Raw genomic sequence first — 12717 nt, forward strand, 5'->3', positions numbered from 1 at the left:
CCATTGAAAGCAATGGGCTGACGTTTGTCTGTTCACACGAGGCGTATATTTACGCGTCGCTGTCAAAATACGGCGCGTAAATAGACGCCCGCGCCAAAGAAGTGTCATGTCACTTCTTCAGACGTAAATGGAGCCGTTTTCCATGGACTTTCCAGCTCCAGTTACGTCCGTAATGGACGCGGCGTTCAAGCGCCTTCACATGCCATTACGGCTGAAATGACGGGGCTGTTTTCTCCTGGAAACAGCCCCTTAATTTCGGCCGTTACGGACGCTGCCGTGTGAACATACCCTAATGCTTCCGTTGCGTATGGTTTCCGTTGTCTCCGTTCCGTAAGCTTTCCGCTTGTTTTTTTGGCGGAATCAATAGCTTAGTCGACTACACTATTGATTCTACCCAAAAAAAAAAAAATGGAAACCTTACGGAACAGAGACAAACGGAAACCATTTGGAACTGAAGCATTACCGTTGCATTGGTAATGCAAAAGGAATCTATGGGTTCCGTTTGCCTATCCGTTGATGGGTTCCTCCAAAAAAAGGTCTGACAGAATCCATCAACGGAGCACTGACGCAGATGTGAACAGGCCCTAAACTGAGTAACCAAGTAACTTTCAACTGCATGCAACAATGAAATTCAAGTGTTATTTTTCATTTTACATTATTGCTGACATGTGAAATATGATTTCAGCCAAAAGAAGTTCAATTTAAATATGGAAGAGTCAAGTGGAATATTGGAACAGTGGATAGATAAAGCAGAGATGGAAGAAGGATTGGAGATGACAAAAGGGATTAGAAAGCCTAGAGCACAAATAAATCTGAATGGCATGAAACAAAACCTCATGGGACAGTTAAAGAGAAATAGCACTGTGGACGCAAACCTGATCACCAATGACAATAAGTACTTAGAGGAAGAAACATATCCTGCATTTGCAGGCCAGCCAAGAGAAACATCTTTAAAGAGAAGTTTCCAGGGATTAAGTCCAGTAAATGAAGTAGAATGTCAAATTCCTAAGAAGACATCACCTGGAGGATTTCATTTATTGGTAAGCACATTCAAATATTTGCCATTTTCTTTCTTCTTTTGGTCATTTAATAAACGTGTTCCCACTGACCATGCAAAGACAGGTGCATTTGTGTGTGTGTGTGTATATATATATATATATATATATATATATATATATATATATATATATATATATATATATATACAGTACACTGCATAAATGAGTACACCTACTCTGGACATTAGGATATATTTCTAAATAATCACCATTACAAGTCATGGAGGGATGACAACATTGTAATTTATTAAACATATACGTAATGACAACATAGAAAGATATGCTATTAATATATGTAAAATAAAAAAATAGCCAACAGTGCTCTAATCCAGTGTTACAAAACTGAGTACACTTCAGATTAAATGCAACGAATAAATAACATACTAGTACATTTGTCTTGTGACTTAAGTACTGTCCGTGTTGGCAAAATCCGCAGCACAAAACCTCGGCATTTGGCTTATAAAAGTGCTTGGTTTTGCGGAGCGGTAATTAGCTGCACTGCAAAAGGACGGTGCCATTTGGCGCATGTGAGGTCACCCTAAGGCTGGGTTTATAGGTAGCAGTCGAAATACACCTTTTTTTGCAAAAATCTGGCAAAACTGCTCCACTTTGCTGTGGTGTCATAGCAACGCGTTCCTCTTTTCTCCATCCAGGCCGTCTCCTGGAATGACGTTTCATCCCATGTGACTGCTGCAGTCAATCTCAGGCTGCAGTGGTCACATGGACTGCAGCTTCATCTTAGGAGGCCCGGCTTCACGAAGCACAGAGGGATGTGTTGCTATGACAACACCTGGGGGTAAGTAACTTTTTTTTTCCAGCGGTATTTCCGCAGCAGAGATTCAACCCAGAAAATCTGCACCACATTTTGGTGCAGTTTTTCAGGAGGAATTCCCTGTGGGTTCCAGGACGGATACGTTGTGTACTTTTACGCAGCATATCCGCCCTGTGTGAACATACCCAAATAGGAACCCCAAGTATGTCTTATTTGTACGGGGAAATTGTTGAGTTTTATTGCAGGTACTCATTTATGTAGATCACTTTATTTATCAACTTTACATTCTGTTGCTGCAGTATGACAAATGTCCCGCAACCAGTTGTCTACCAGTGCACATCAGTCCGCAGAAGTTCCCACAACAACTTCTATTGGAGACAGAAACCACTCAGCCTCAAGACATATCTATTTTATTGAATGAAAATCAAAGTGGATCCCAATTAGGTATTTTCATTTGATCTTTTCTATATTAAAATCTGTTTCAGAAGAGACTTATGTAAGGGGGAAGCCATACTAATGTATCACAGATTGAATAATCAAAAAATCCCCTATTGTCTAAATCAAGTTTTAACATATTTTTATGTGCCTTTTATTTCTTCATTACTATCTATATTTAAAAAAAGTTCCTGAAACATTGCAGTTTTCACACTCACTTGCTAGGAATTGGCCGTCAATTTTAAAATCCTGGTTAACCCCTTTAAGAAAAGATCAGCTTCTAAAATGCTTCAAGAAGTGACAGGTAACTTCTTTTTTATGAAGACTATTTTTACGAGGCATTTTTTAATTTAGCAGAATAAAAATACGTCTCATATGAACTATACAAAGTATTTCACGTTAAAATCAATAGTAAACTGTTTACAAGCATATTTCAAGTGTATTTTGGAGCGAAATACGAGCATTTTACGCTCCAAAATACGCCTTTCTGTAGAGCCGACCTCCTGTCATGACGTTTCATCCCACGGGCGCTGCAGCATGTAATTAGGGGTCACATGTAATGAAACGTTATCACAGGAGGCTGTACACAGAGCAGCCGGAAGAGCAGGCACACTATGCTATGGGAGTGCCAGAAAAGGGCACAAAATTATTTTATATTTTTTGTGGTACCTGCAGAATTTGTTGCGTAATCACAGCAAATTCTACAACTATTGGCATTTGTTGTGAAATTTTACTTCCCCTTTGAAACTTAACCCCTTGAGTACCCAGCTCATTTTGGCCTTGAGGACCAGACCCATTTTTTCAAATATGACATGTGTCACTTTATGTGGTAATAACTCTGGAATGCTTTTACCTATTCAATTGATTCTGAGATTGTTTTCTTGTGACATATTGTACTTTATGTTAGTGAAAAAATTTGGTCGATAAATTCATTGCTTATTTGTGAAAAACACGAAAATTAAGAGAAAATTTGAAGAAATTATGATTTTTCCAATTTTAAATGTATCTGCTTGTAAAACAGATAGTAATACGACACAAAATAGTTACTAATTAACATTTCCCATATGTCTACTTTATGTTTTGCATCGTTTTTTGAACATCCTTTTATTTTTCTAGGACGTTACAAGGCTTTAGAACTTTCTCATATTTTTAAGAAAATTTCAAAAAGCTATTGTTTTCAGGGACGAGTTCAGTTCTGAAGTGGTTTTGAGGGCCCTATATATTAGAAACCCCCATAAAACACCCCATTTTGAAAACTGCACCCCTCAAAGTATCCAAAACAGCATTCAGAAAGTGTTTCAACCCTTTAAGCGTTTTACAGGAATTGAAGGAAAGTAGAGCTGAAATTTTCAAATATTTTCAAATATGTAATACATTTTTTTCTGTACCACAGAAGGTTTTACCTGAGAAACGCATCTCAATTTTTATTTCCCAGGTTCTGCAGTTTTTAGTAATATCCCACATGTGGGCCTAGTGTGCAAATGGACTGAAACACAGGCCTCAGAATCAAAGGAGCACCTTGTGGATGTGGTGGGACCTCCTTTTTTCAGAATATATTTTAGGCACCATGTCAGGTTTGAAGAGATCTTGTGGTGCCAAAACAGTGGAAACCCCCAAAAGTGACCCCCATTTTTTAAACTACACCCCTCAGGGAATTTATCTAGGGGTATAATTAGCATTTTGACCCCACGGGTATTTTGCTATATTTATTGGAGTAAGGCCTCATTTACACGAGCGTAAAATACGCGCGTGCGCCGCGCATGCTTTTCACGCGTGCCGTACGCACCTATATAACTCTATGGGACAGTGCAGACAGTACGTGTTTTTTGCGCAGCGCGAGTGCGTTGCGTAAAACTCACGACATGTTCTAAAATCGTGCGTTTCTCGCGCATCACGCACCCATTGAAGTCAATGGGTGTGTGAAAACCACGCATGGCACATGGATGCTCCTGCATTGCATGCGCGAATTTCACGCATCATTTGTTCTGTCCATGCAAAAGAGTTTATAAAGCTGGACAAAGCAAACAAAAACCAGGAAGTGCTTGCGTTTTCACTGCGAGTGGACAAGACTTTGTCAGAGAAATTACACTCCACTGAGATCTGCTGCCATGCCGCGTGGGCTTGACGTAGAGCGCCTCATCAGCCTGGTCCAGGGCCATGGGGCTATTTGGGACACTCGCGCGGAGGCGTACCACGACCGCACGGTCAAGGAGGATGCCTGGGAGGAGGTAGCAAAGGAGCTTTTTGGAGAGGAATGGGAGAGTGGCCGAACCCGGGACCGCAGTCGGTTGGGTGAGTACCATGTTTTTTCCTGCAATGCAATGTCATCCCTATTGAAGAACTGTGGCCCTGTATGTGTCTTCCGCGCAATTGCCCAATGACCTTTTGTGTAGCAGGCGCATCACCGTGTACCATGTCATTGGCAGGGTAGGGCCCCTCATTTTAGTGAGAGGGCAGAGTTCTTATGGCGTTATATTTGTTTTTCCTCCAACAGTCCAAGATATAAAAACACGGTGGCGGAGCTGCCGTGACCAATTCAGGAGAGAAATGGGGGAAAAGGGACGCAGCGGAGATGGGGGCTCGCGTAAGCACCCCTACATGTATACCAAACAATTGATGTTCTTGAAGGACATTATGGAGATGCACACAAGATTGTGCTTTTGCATGTGTCTAATGTGTGTTCGCCCATGTCCTGTTTGCCATCGTGTTGTTGTGGGCATTGTTCTATATTGTGTTCTAACGCTGTTTTCCCATTCCAGAACCACCGACAATTTGGAGGACACAGCTGAGGACATGGACATCGGCGAGTCTCTGCCGCAACCTTCTGCTGCCCATGTCCTGCCCCTTAGCCCGGAGCCGACACCCCTGGACCCTGCCCCTGTCCAGTCTGCACGGGCCGTCGCCTCTCCGGCTGAGGAGCGCCCACTGCGTACCACCACTCGCCGGCGCCGTGCTCCACAGCCCTCCGCCGGTGTCCAAGTTGATAGCCGGGTGTTGGAATTTCTGAGCCGAGCCGCGGATGAGGACGGCCAGGACTTCTTTGCCCGCAGCATAGTTCCCCTACTCCGCCTGGTCCCTATGGATCGCATGGCCCGGCTACAAGCGTCGATCATAACCTTGATCGACGCCTCCACACCCCCCCACAATCCAAACCACTGCTTCACGGCCATAGAGCAGTGGCGCGGATTTGCCATGACAGCCACCACGCCCCAATTGCCGGCAACCTACCATCAAGCCACCCAGATGGCACGGCTGCACCCCTATATGTGCCCTATGGCTCCCCCCTTCCCTGCCCCAACGTACCACGGACAACATCAGCACCACTATGCTGGCGAGGAACAACCTCCGCAGCTCCAGGTCCAGCATAGTGGTGCTGAAATGCCCGCTTATTCCTCCCCGGGCCACCATTACCAACACCTGTGAGTGTGTTGGTGTCCTGATAGTTGGCCGGCCAATTTGTTCTACGGGATGGCAACTCGTCCTCTAATGTTGGTTACACCATGTTGGTGTTCTTTTTATTATACAATGTCTTTGTTTTTTTTACTGTCCGCACCATGTTTCTGTAGTGTGAAATACGAACACATAAAAAACATGGATGTTCATTGTTTCGATTGTGTGTTGTTTTTATTTCACACCCCTCAACACAATCTTTGCCCCACATTTATTTTGTCTATACCCTCACACACTTCTGGCCTTTGGCCCCAATGCATGCACACGTGTTATGAGGTTTTAGTTCATCTATCGGGGTTTGACATTGTTTGCAATAGATGAGAACGTTTGTGTGCTGTCATGGGACCCGAAGCACACTAAGTACACTCGCAATTGGACTCGCCTAACTTTTGGCCGACCATCATTCTATCTCCAGAAAGCATGTTTCCAAATGTCAAATGTCCTGATCAAACCCCGACAGATGTAAGCTCGCAACCCACGTCAAGGGTCCTCATGTTTTGCGAGTCCCTAACCCAACACAAACCCCAAAAACTGAATAAAACCCTGGCCACATGTGACGTGTGTGTAGTGAAGCCTCCAAAAAACAGACAACCCTTCAAAGGTCATCACGCCCCCACGGTGCGGGTCCTGATGGGCACTCGAAATATGCCGCCAAAGTATCCCGCACTCGAAGGCCGGATGAGAGAGATCGGCCGAGAGGAATAACCGGGACAGTGTCGCTGGTGCCCGCATGTGTTAGGATATATTCTGCATCAAAGGTAGCATCATTAATGCGGCAGAAGTTATGCAGAACGACACACGCTTGTATAACACGTGTCACATTCTGCATGGACAATTGAATTGTCGTCAGAAAGACACGCCACCTGTTCGACATAATGCCAAAGGCACATTCCACACATCGACGAGCTCGGCCTAGGCGGAGATTGAACATCCAAGCCCCTTCTTGCAAAAGGACGCATGACTTGCCTTGTCAGGGCAAACCCCTCATCCGCCACGATGACATACGGGATTGGGGGTCCGCTGGAGCCAGGGAGGATGGAAGGTTCCGGCACCACCAGTCGATTATTCATGAGTCGCTTCCCCATTCTTGATGAACGGAATATGCGGGCATCTGCCGAGCTTCCATACGAGCCGATGTCAACAATAGTGAAACAATAATTAGTGTCCGCCAAGGCCAACAATACCATCGAAAAAAACTGCTTGTAGTTATAGTATTGCGAGCCACTGCGTGGGGGCTTTCTCACACGAATGTGTTTGCCGTCTAGGGCACCAATGCAATTTGGAAAGTCACTTGCTCTAAGAAATCCCTCTGAAATTCTTAGCCACTGTTCTGTCGTGGGCTGAGGCATGACTGTGGTCTTTAACCTCTGCCACAACACGACACAGGTGGATGTGACAATGAACGAAATGGTGGTCACTCCCAAAAGAAATTCAAAATGTAACGAATGATAACTATTGCCTGTGGCCAGAAATCTAGAAATCAAAGAGAAAGAAAAAGTAAGCCACAACACATGTTAGGGGGGGCTGGTAAAACTGACAGCGTCATTGACTAAGTAATTGCAACTGCACACATACCTCAAGGTCACAAGCAGACGTTCCTCAGGCGAAATGCAGCGTCTCATGTTGGTATTCTTGTAGGTGATACCAGAGCGAATCTGCTCAAGCAGAAGGTCAAATGTGCCCACAGACATGCGGCAGAACGCTCAAAATTTTTCAGGATGGCGTCGTAAGTCCTCATACAGGGTATGGAAATGGCCTTTCGTCGTACGTTGGGCCACAAGTGGATGAACCCAAATGCGACATCTTCCACGCGTCTGGTGCTGCAGCATGGGTCGACGCTCCCCAAAACGACGCGAGATCATCCAGGCAAGAAGCACACGTTCCAGCGACTGAGAAGGCATAAGTGTGCCGTGCAAAGCCAATTACAACTTCAATGGAGAAACACACACTGGGGTTTCAGCAGAGGCGGAAATTAAGGTGCAAAACCGGCTTTTCCCAGCAAGCAGGGGTTGGGCCAGCAGGCCTATTTGTAGGCTGGCCTCGCATTAATCACATCTGCGTTTTTAACGCGCGTAGCAAAAGCTGGGCGTGCGCCCGTAGCAAACGCAGCAACGCTGCGTATACGCAGTGCAAACGCAATGCCAACGCGCGCAATACGCAGCGTTGTTTTCGCGCGCAAAACGCACACGCTCGTGTAAATGAGGCCTTAGTCTGTGAAAATGAAAATCTACTTTTTTTCTGGAAAAACTTAAAAATTTCTAATTTTTGCAAGAAATAAAGGAGAAAAAGCACCCCAACATTTGTAAAGCAATTTCTCCCGATTACGGAAATACCCCATATGTGGTAATAAACTGCTGTTTGGACCCACAGCAGGGCTCAGAAGGAAAGGAGCACCATTTGGATTTTGCAGCTCAGATTTTGCTGAATTGGTTTCTGGGGGCCATGTCGCATTTGCAGAGTCCCTGAAGTACCAGTACAGTAGAAATTCCCCAGATGTGATCCCAATTTGGAGACTATACCCCTAAAATAATTAAATTAGAGGTGTAGTGAGCATTTTGAGCCCTCATGTGTTTTATAGATTTTATTAGAATTGGTCCGTGAAAATGAAAAATTTGTTTTTTTTCCAATAACCTGTAGATTTAGCTCATAAGTTTTCATTTCCACAAGGAATACAGGAGAAAAGACACCCCAAAATGTGTTACACAACTTCTCCTGAGTAGGGAAATACCCCATATGTGGTTGTAAACGGCTATTTGGACATACGGCAAGGGTCTAAACGGAAAAGTGTGATTTCGTTTTTGGAGTGGAGATTTTACAAAATTTGTTTTTGACGCCATGTTGCATTGCGCTGAGGTACCAGTACAGTGAAAACTCCCGAGAAGTGACCCCATTTAGGAAACTACACCCCTCAAGGAATTCATCTAGAAGTGTAGTGAGGATTTTGACCCCAAAGGTTTTGCAGAAATTAGTGCACAGTGGATGTTGCAGATTGAAAATTGCCATTTTCCACAGATATGCTATTTCAGTGCCCAATGTGTTGGGCCCAGCTTGTACCACTGGAGGCATACGCTCCACAAATTGTTAAGCGGTTCTCCAGAGTACGGTAATACCCCGAGTAGATCAGGGTATATGTAAGCTGGGCGGAGTACATCAGGGTATATGTAAGCTGTGCAGAGTAGATCAGGGTATATGTAAGCTGGGCGGAGTACATCAGGGTATATGTAAGCTGGGTGGAGTTCATCAGGGTATATGTTATCTGGTCGGAGTGTATCAGGGTATATGTAAACTTCGGAGTACATCAGGGTATATGTAATCTAAGTGGAGTACATCAGGGTATATGTAAGCTGTTTGGAGTGCATCAGGGTATATGTAAGCTGGGCGGAGTGCAACATGTCATAATAGGATGATGTAATAATGGTGAGAATGAATAATAAAATGATCCATGGATAGTGACGTACCCTTTGAACCAATTCTTTATGCACAGGCCGGATTATTGGGTGCAGGAGCCGCACTTCTAAAGGGTGTCCGTGGTATTGTACAAAATATCCGCACTCCAGCATTGCCTAATATTTGACTTCTTCACTAGCCCCATATGTAGCACAGACCACAAAATGTCATCGTTTCCGCTGAATTTACAGGGTCTACCAGTGGGGGCTGCAAATGATGACGTGGGGTTTTTAGGTTTTTTGCACATATAATTTAGTCTGGGCCGTCGTTTTGCATTATTGCGTTCCAAGAGTCATAACTTTTTATTTTTCCGTTGACGAGCTGTGTGAGTGCTTGATTTTCATGGGATGAGCTGTAGTTTTTATTAGTATCATTTTGGGGTACATGCGATAATTTGATCAGTTTTTATTCCATTTTTTGTGAGATGAGGAGACCAAAAAACAGAAATTCTTTCACTGTTTTTTTTAATAATTTTTTAACGGCTTTCTCTGTGCAGTATAAACAACATGTTTACTTTATTCTGCGGTTTGATACGATTATGGCAATACCAAATTTATATAGTTTTTATATGTTTTACTACTTTTACAAAATAAAAACACTTTTTTCTAAATAAAATGTTTTAGTGTCACCATGTCCTGAGAGCCATAACTTTTTTATTTTTTTGTCGACGGAGCTTTGAGAGGGCTTGTTTTTTGCATGACACACTGTAGTTTTTATTGGTACCATGTTTAGCTACTCGCGACTTTTTGATCACTTTTTATTACATTTTTTTGAAAACAACGTGACCAAAAAAGGAAATTCTGCCATTTTATTGTATTTTTTTTATGGTGTTCACCGTGCGGGATAAATAATATGATATTTTTTTAGGTCAGGCCAATACGAACGCGGCGATTATGTCTAGGTTTTTTTTTTCTTTTTTTCTAATTATAAAGGACTTGATCAGGGAAACAAGGCGATTATTGTTTTTATTACGTAAAAGTTTTATTTATTTATCTAAAACTTTTTATTTTACACTTACTAGGAGACTGGAAGATCTTATCTTCTGATCCCCTGTACAATACACTGCACTACTTCTGTATGTACTTGTGTAGTGCAGTGTATTGTAACTGTCACTTTACAACTGACAGTTGAGCCTATTACATCCTGCCTTGGGCAGGACCTAAAAGGCTCCCGTACCTGGCAACCAGGAAGCCGTTGCTAGGCTTCCTGGTTGCCATTGCAACCATCAGAACCCCGCAATTTTTTTGCGGGGGGAGGCAATGGGGTGCAGAGGGAGCCCCCTCCCTCTGTATCAATCACTTAAATGCCGCTGTTGCTATTGACAGCGGCATTTAAGGGGTTAAACTACAGCGACCGGAGAGAACAGTGATCGCTGTTGTTGCAGTAGGATGTCGGCTGTATATTACAGCCGACACCCGATGAAGATGGAGCGAGCACAGCTCCTGTGCCCGCTTCATCCTAAGGGCGTAACTGTACGCTCATTTTCGGGAAGGGGTTAATAAAAATAGTGGTTTTTTTTTTCTTACACAGCTTTCTCTGATCTCCTCACGGATCTCACAGAAATGAGGAGATCAGAGAAAGTGACAGCAGCTCTCTCCTGTAGACGACGTCACAGACGGCTGTGATTGGTCAGTCTCTGAAGACTGACCAATCTCAGCAATCGCCAGCATGGGGGCCTGCTAATTGGTCCCCAGGCCGGTAACAGAGACGGTTAGCTGTCAATGACAGCTGCCGTCGCTGTTATATCACTATGTGATTTCACATAGTGACAGTTTATTCCTGCTCCGCAATGGTACGGCGCAGGTCCGCTTCAATAAGCGGCGTGTGCCGTACTATTGCGGAGCAGGTACGCAAGGGGTTAAAGGGGAAATTCTGCAACAAAATTGTAGCCTTTCTGTAACAAAAATTGACATGCTGCGGTTTTATAATTCACATCGTAGGTCAATATATGTACGTGTTTTTTGCTGCTCTAAACGCTGCCGATTTTCTGCACGCAAAATCTGATCGGAAATTCCACAGTGTTGCCAGTCTGTGGGAACATAACCTTATTAGGTCACTTTCACATGGCAGTATTCTGGTCAGTATTTTGCATTAGTATTTGGAAGCCCAAACCAGGAATAGAAAATATACTGAAAAAGTATAATGGAAAGATTTGCAACTCTTCCATGTTTTGTATTCACTTCTAGTTTTGGCATCCAAATACTGATACAAAATACTGCCATGCAAAAGTGTCCTTAGGCTTCGTTCACATATGAGGCGCTTGTTCACCCAGATCTTCTGATCCTCCACGCTCTCTAAACATGTCTCAGGGTATGTGTATGTGCTTTTGCTAACTTGTACTTATTTTTGGGCTATACTGTTTAGCTATGGCAGCTGTACTCTTCTATGGCTATCTGCGCTACAATATCTTTTGATATACATCAACAGCTGCACTCTTCACTTGTGCTGACTTAAATACAGCAGTATACGTATATCTATTTAGCTACACTGTGCTGACCTTTTACGCATTATCATATGTATATCCATTTAGCTGCACCTTTTCATACATTGTGCTGGCTCTGACGTACTATCATCATATGTATGCTGCCATATGTTATCCTGCCCTTCCCACGCATTATCACACTTTGTGTAGGCTCTGATAGTTTACAGGCCACCTTTGCATTGCTATTCTTAGCTGATAGCATTTTGCTACATGTGGGATTTATATTACACACCCCTGGGCTTGTGTTATTATTCAATTTTATTTGAGCGTGTTAGTGATCATTAGTATATGGTTGATTCTGTCGGTCATGGTCTTTTTCATCTGACCCTGCTGTATATGTCTCCGTATATGCTGTATCATTTCTCTTTTTCTATCATTGTGTTATTTTGTCATTATATTTAATAAAGATATTTTTTGTGCTTTTTACATTGAGTACAATATTCTTTTTAGGGATATGTCCCAATTGGTTCGTTTTTAGGTTTAATTGCTATAGGGGACCCCACTACATGCCATTTCTTTGGTGCGAGGTTTTTGGTTAGGTTGTCTTCGTTCACATATGTGCCAGGGTCCCGTTCCGACATTCCATCAGAATTTTCTGTCAGAACGGGACCCTGACTGACACAAACGGAAACCATAGGATTCAGTTTCCATCACCCTTGATTTCAATGGTGGCGGATCCGGTGCCAATAGTTTTAGTTTGTCTCCGTTGTGCAAGGGTATCATCGTTTTGACTAAATCAATAGCATAGTCGACTACGCTATTGACACCTATGATTTCCGTTTGTGTCAGTCAGGGCTCCGTTCCAACGGAAAGCTCAGATGGAACGTCGGAACGGAGCCCTGACACAGATGTGAATGAAGCCTTACAATGTCATTGTTCTTAGAGGAAAGTGAAGCTTGTGAGATTAGATAGCCAGGCTAGCTCTAATCAGCTTGTATCTTAAAGGGAATGTGTTGCCAGAAAAACATGTTTTGTTTTTTTTAATTAAACATTTAGTGTGTAGGTGATTAAACATTGTTCAAATTTTTTTTATTTTTTTCACGAGTCAGGAAATATTATAAATTAGATTCTAA

General features: G+C 43.1%; 1 protein-coding gene across 1 annotated transcript in view; it reads left to right on the top strand.

Annotated features, from left to right (window-relative positions):
• Positions 1-12717, top strand: part of LOC142657459 (uncharacterized) — a 116519-nt gene that overhangs the window by 15627 nt on the left and 88175 nt on the right. Inside the window, exons 4-5 of the mRNA XM_075832491.1 lie at positions 686-1040; positions 2130-2274. Coding sequence (XP_075688606.1) covers positions 686-1040; positions 2130-2274 — 500 coding nt within the window. The remainder of the gene's footprint in view (positions 1-685; positions 1041-2129; positions 2275-12717) is intronic.

The sequence above is a fragment of the Rhinoderma darwinii genome, chromosome 7 (assembly GCF_050947455.1).
Source record: "Rhinoderma darwinii isolate aRhiDar2 chromosome 7, aRhiDar2.hap1, whole genome shotgun sequence".
Classification (NCBI taxonomy): domain Eukaryota; kingdom Metazoa; phylum Chordata; class Amphibia; order Anura; family Rhinodermatidae; genus Rhinoderma; species Rhinoderma darwinii.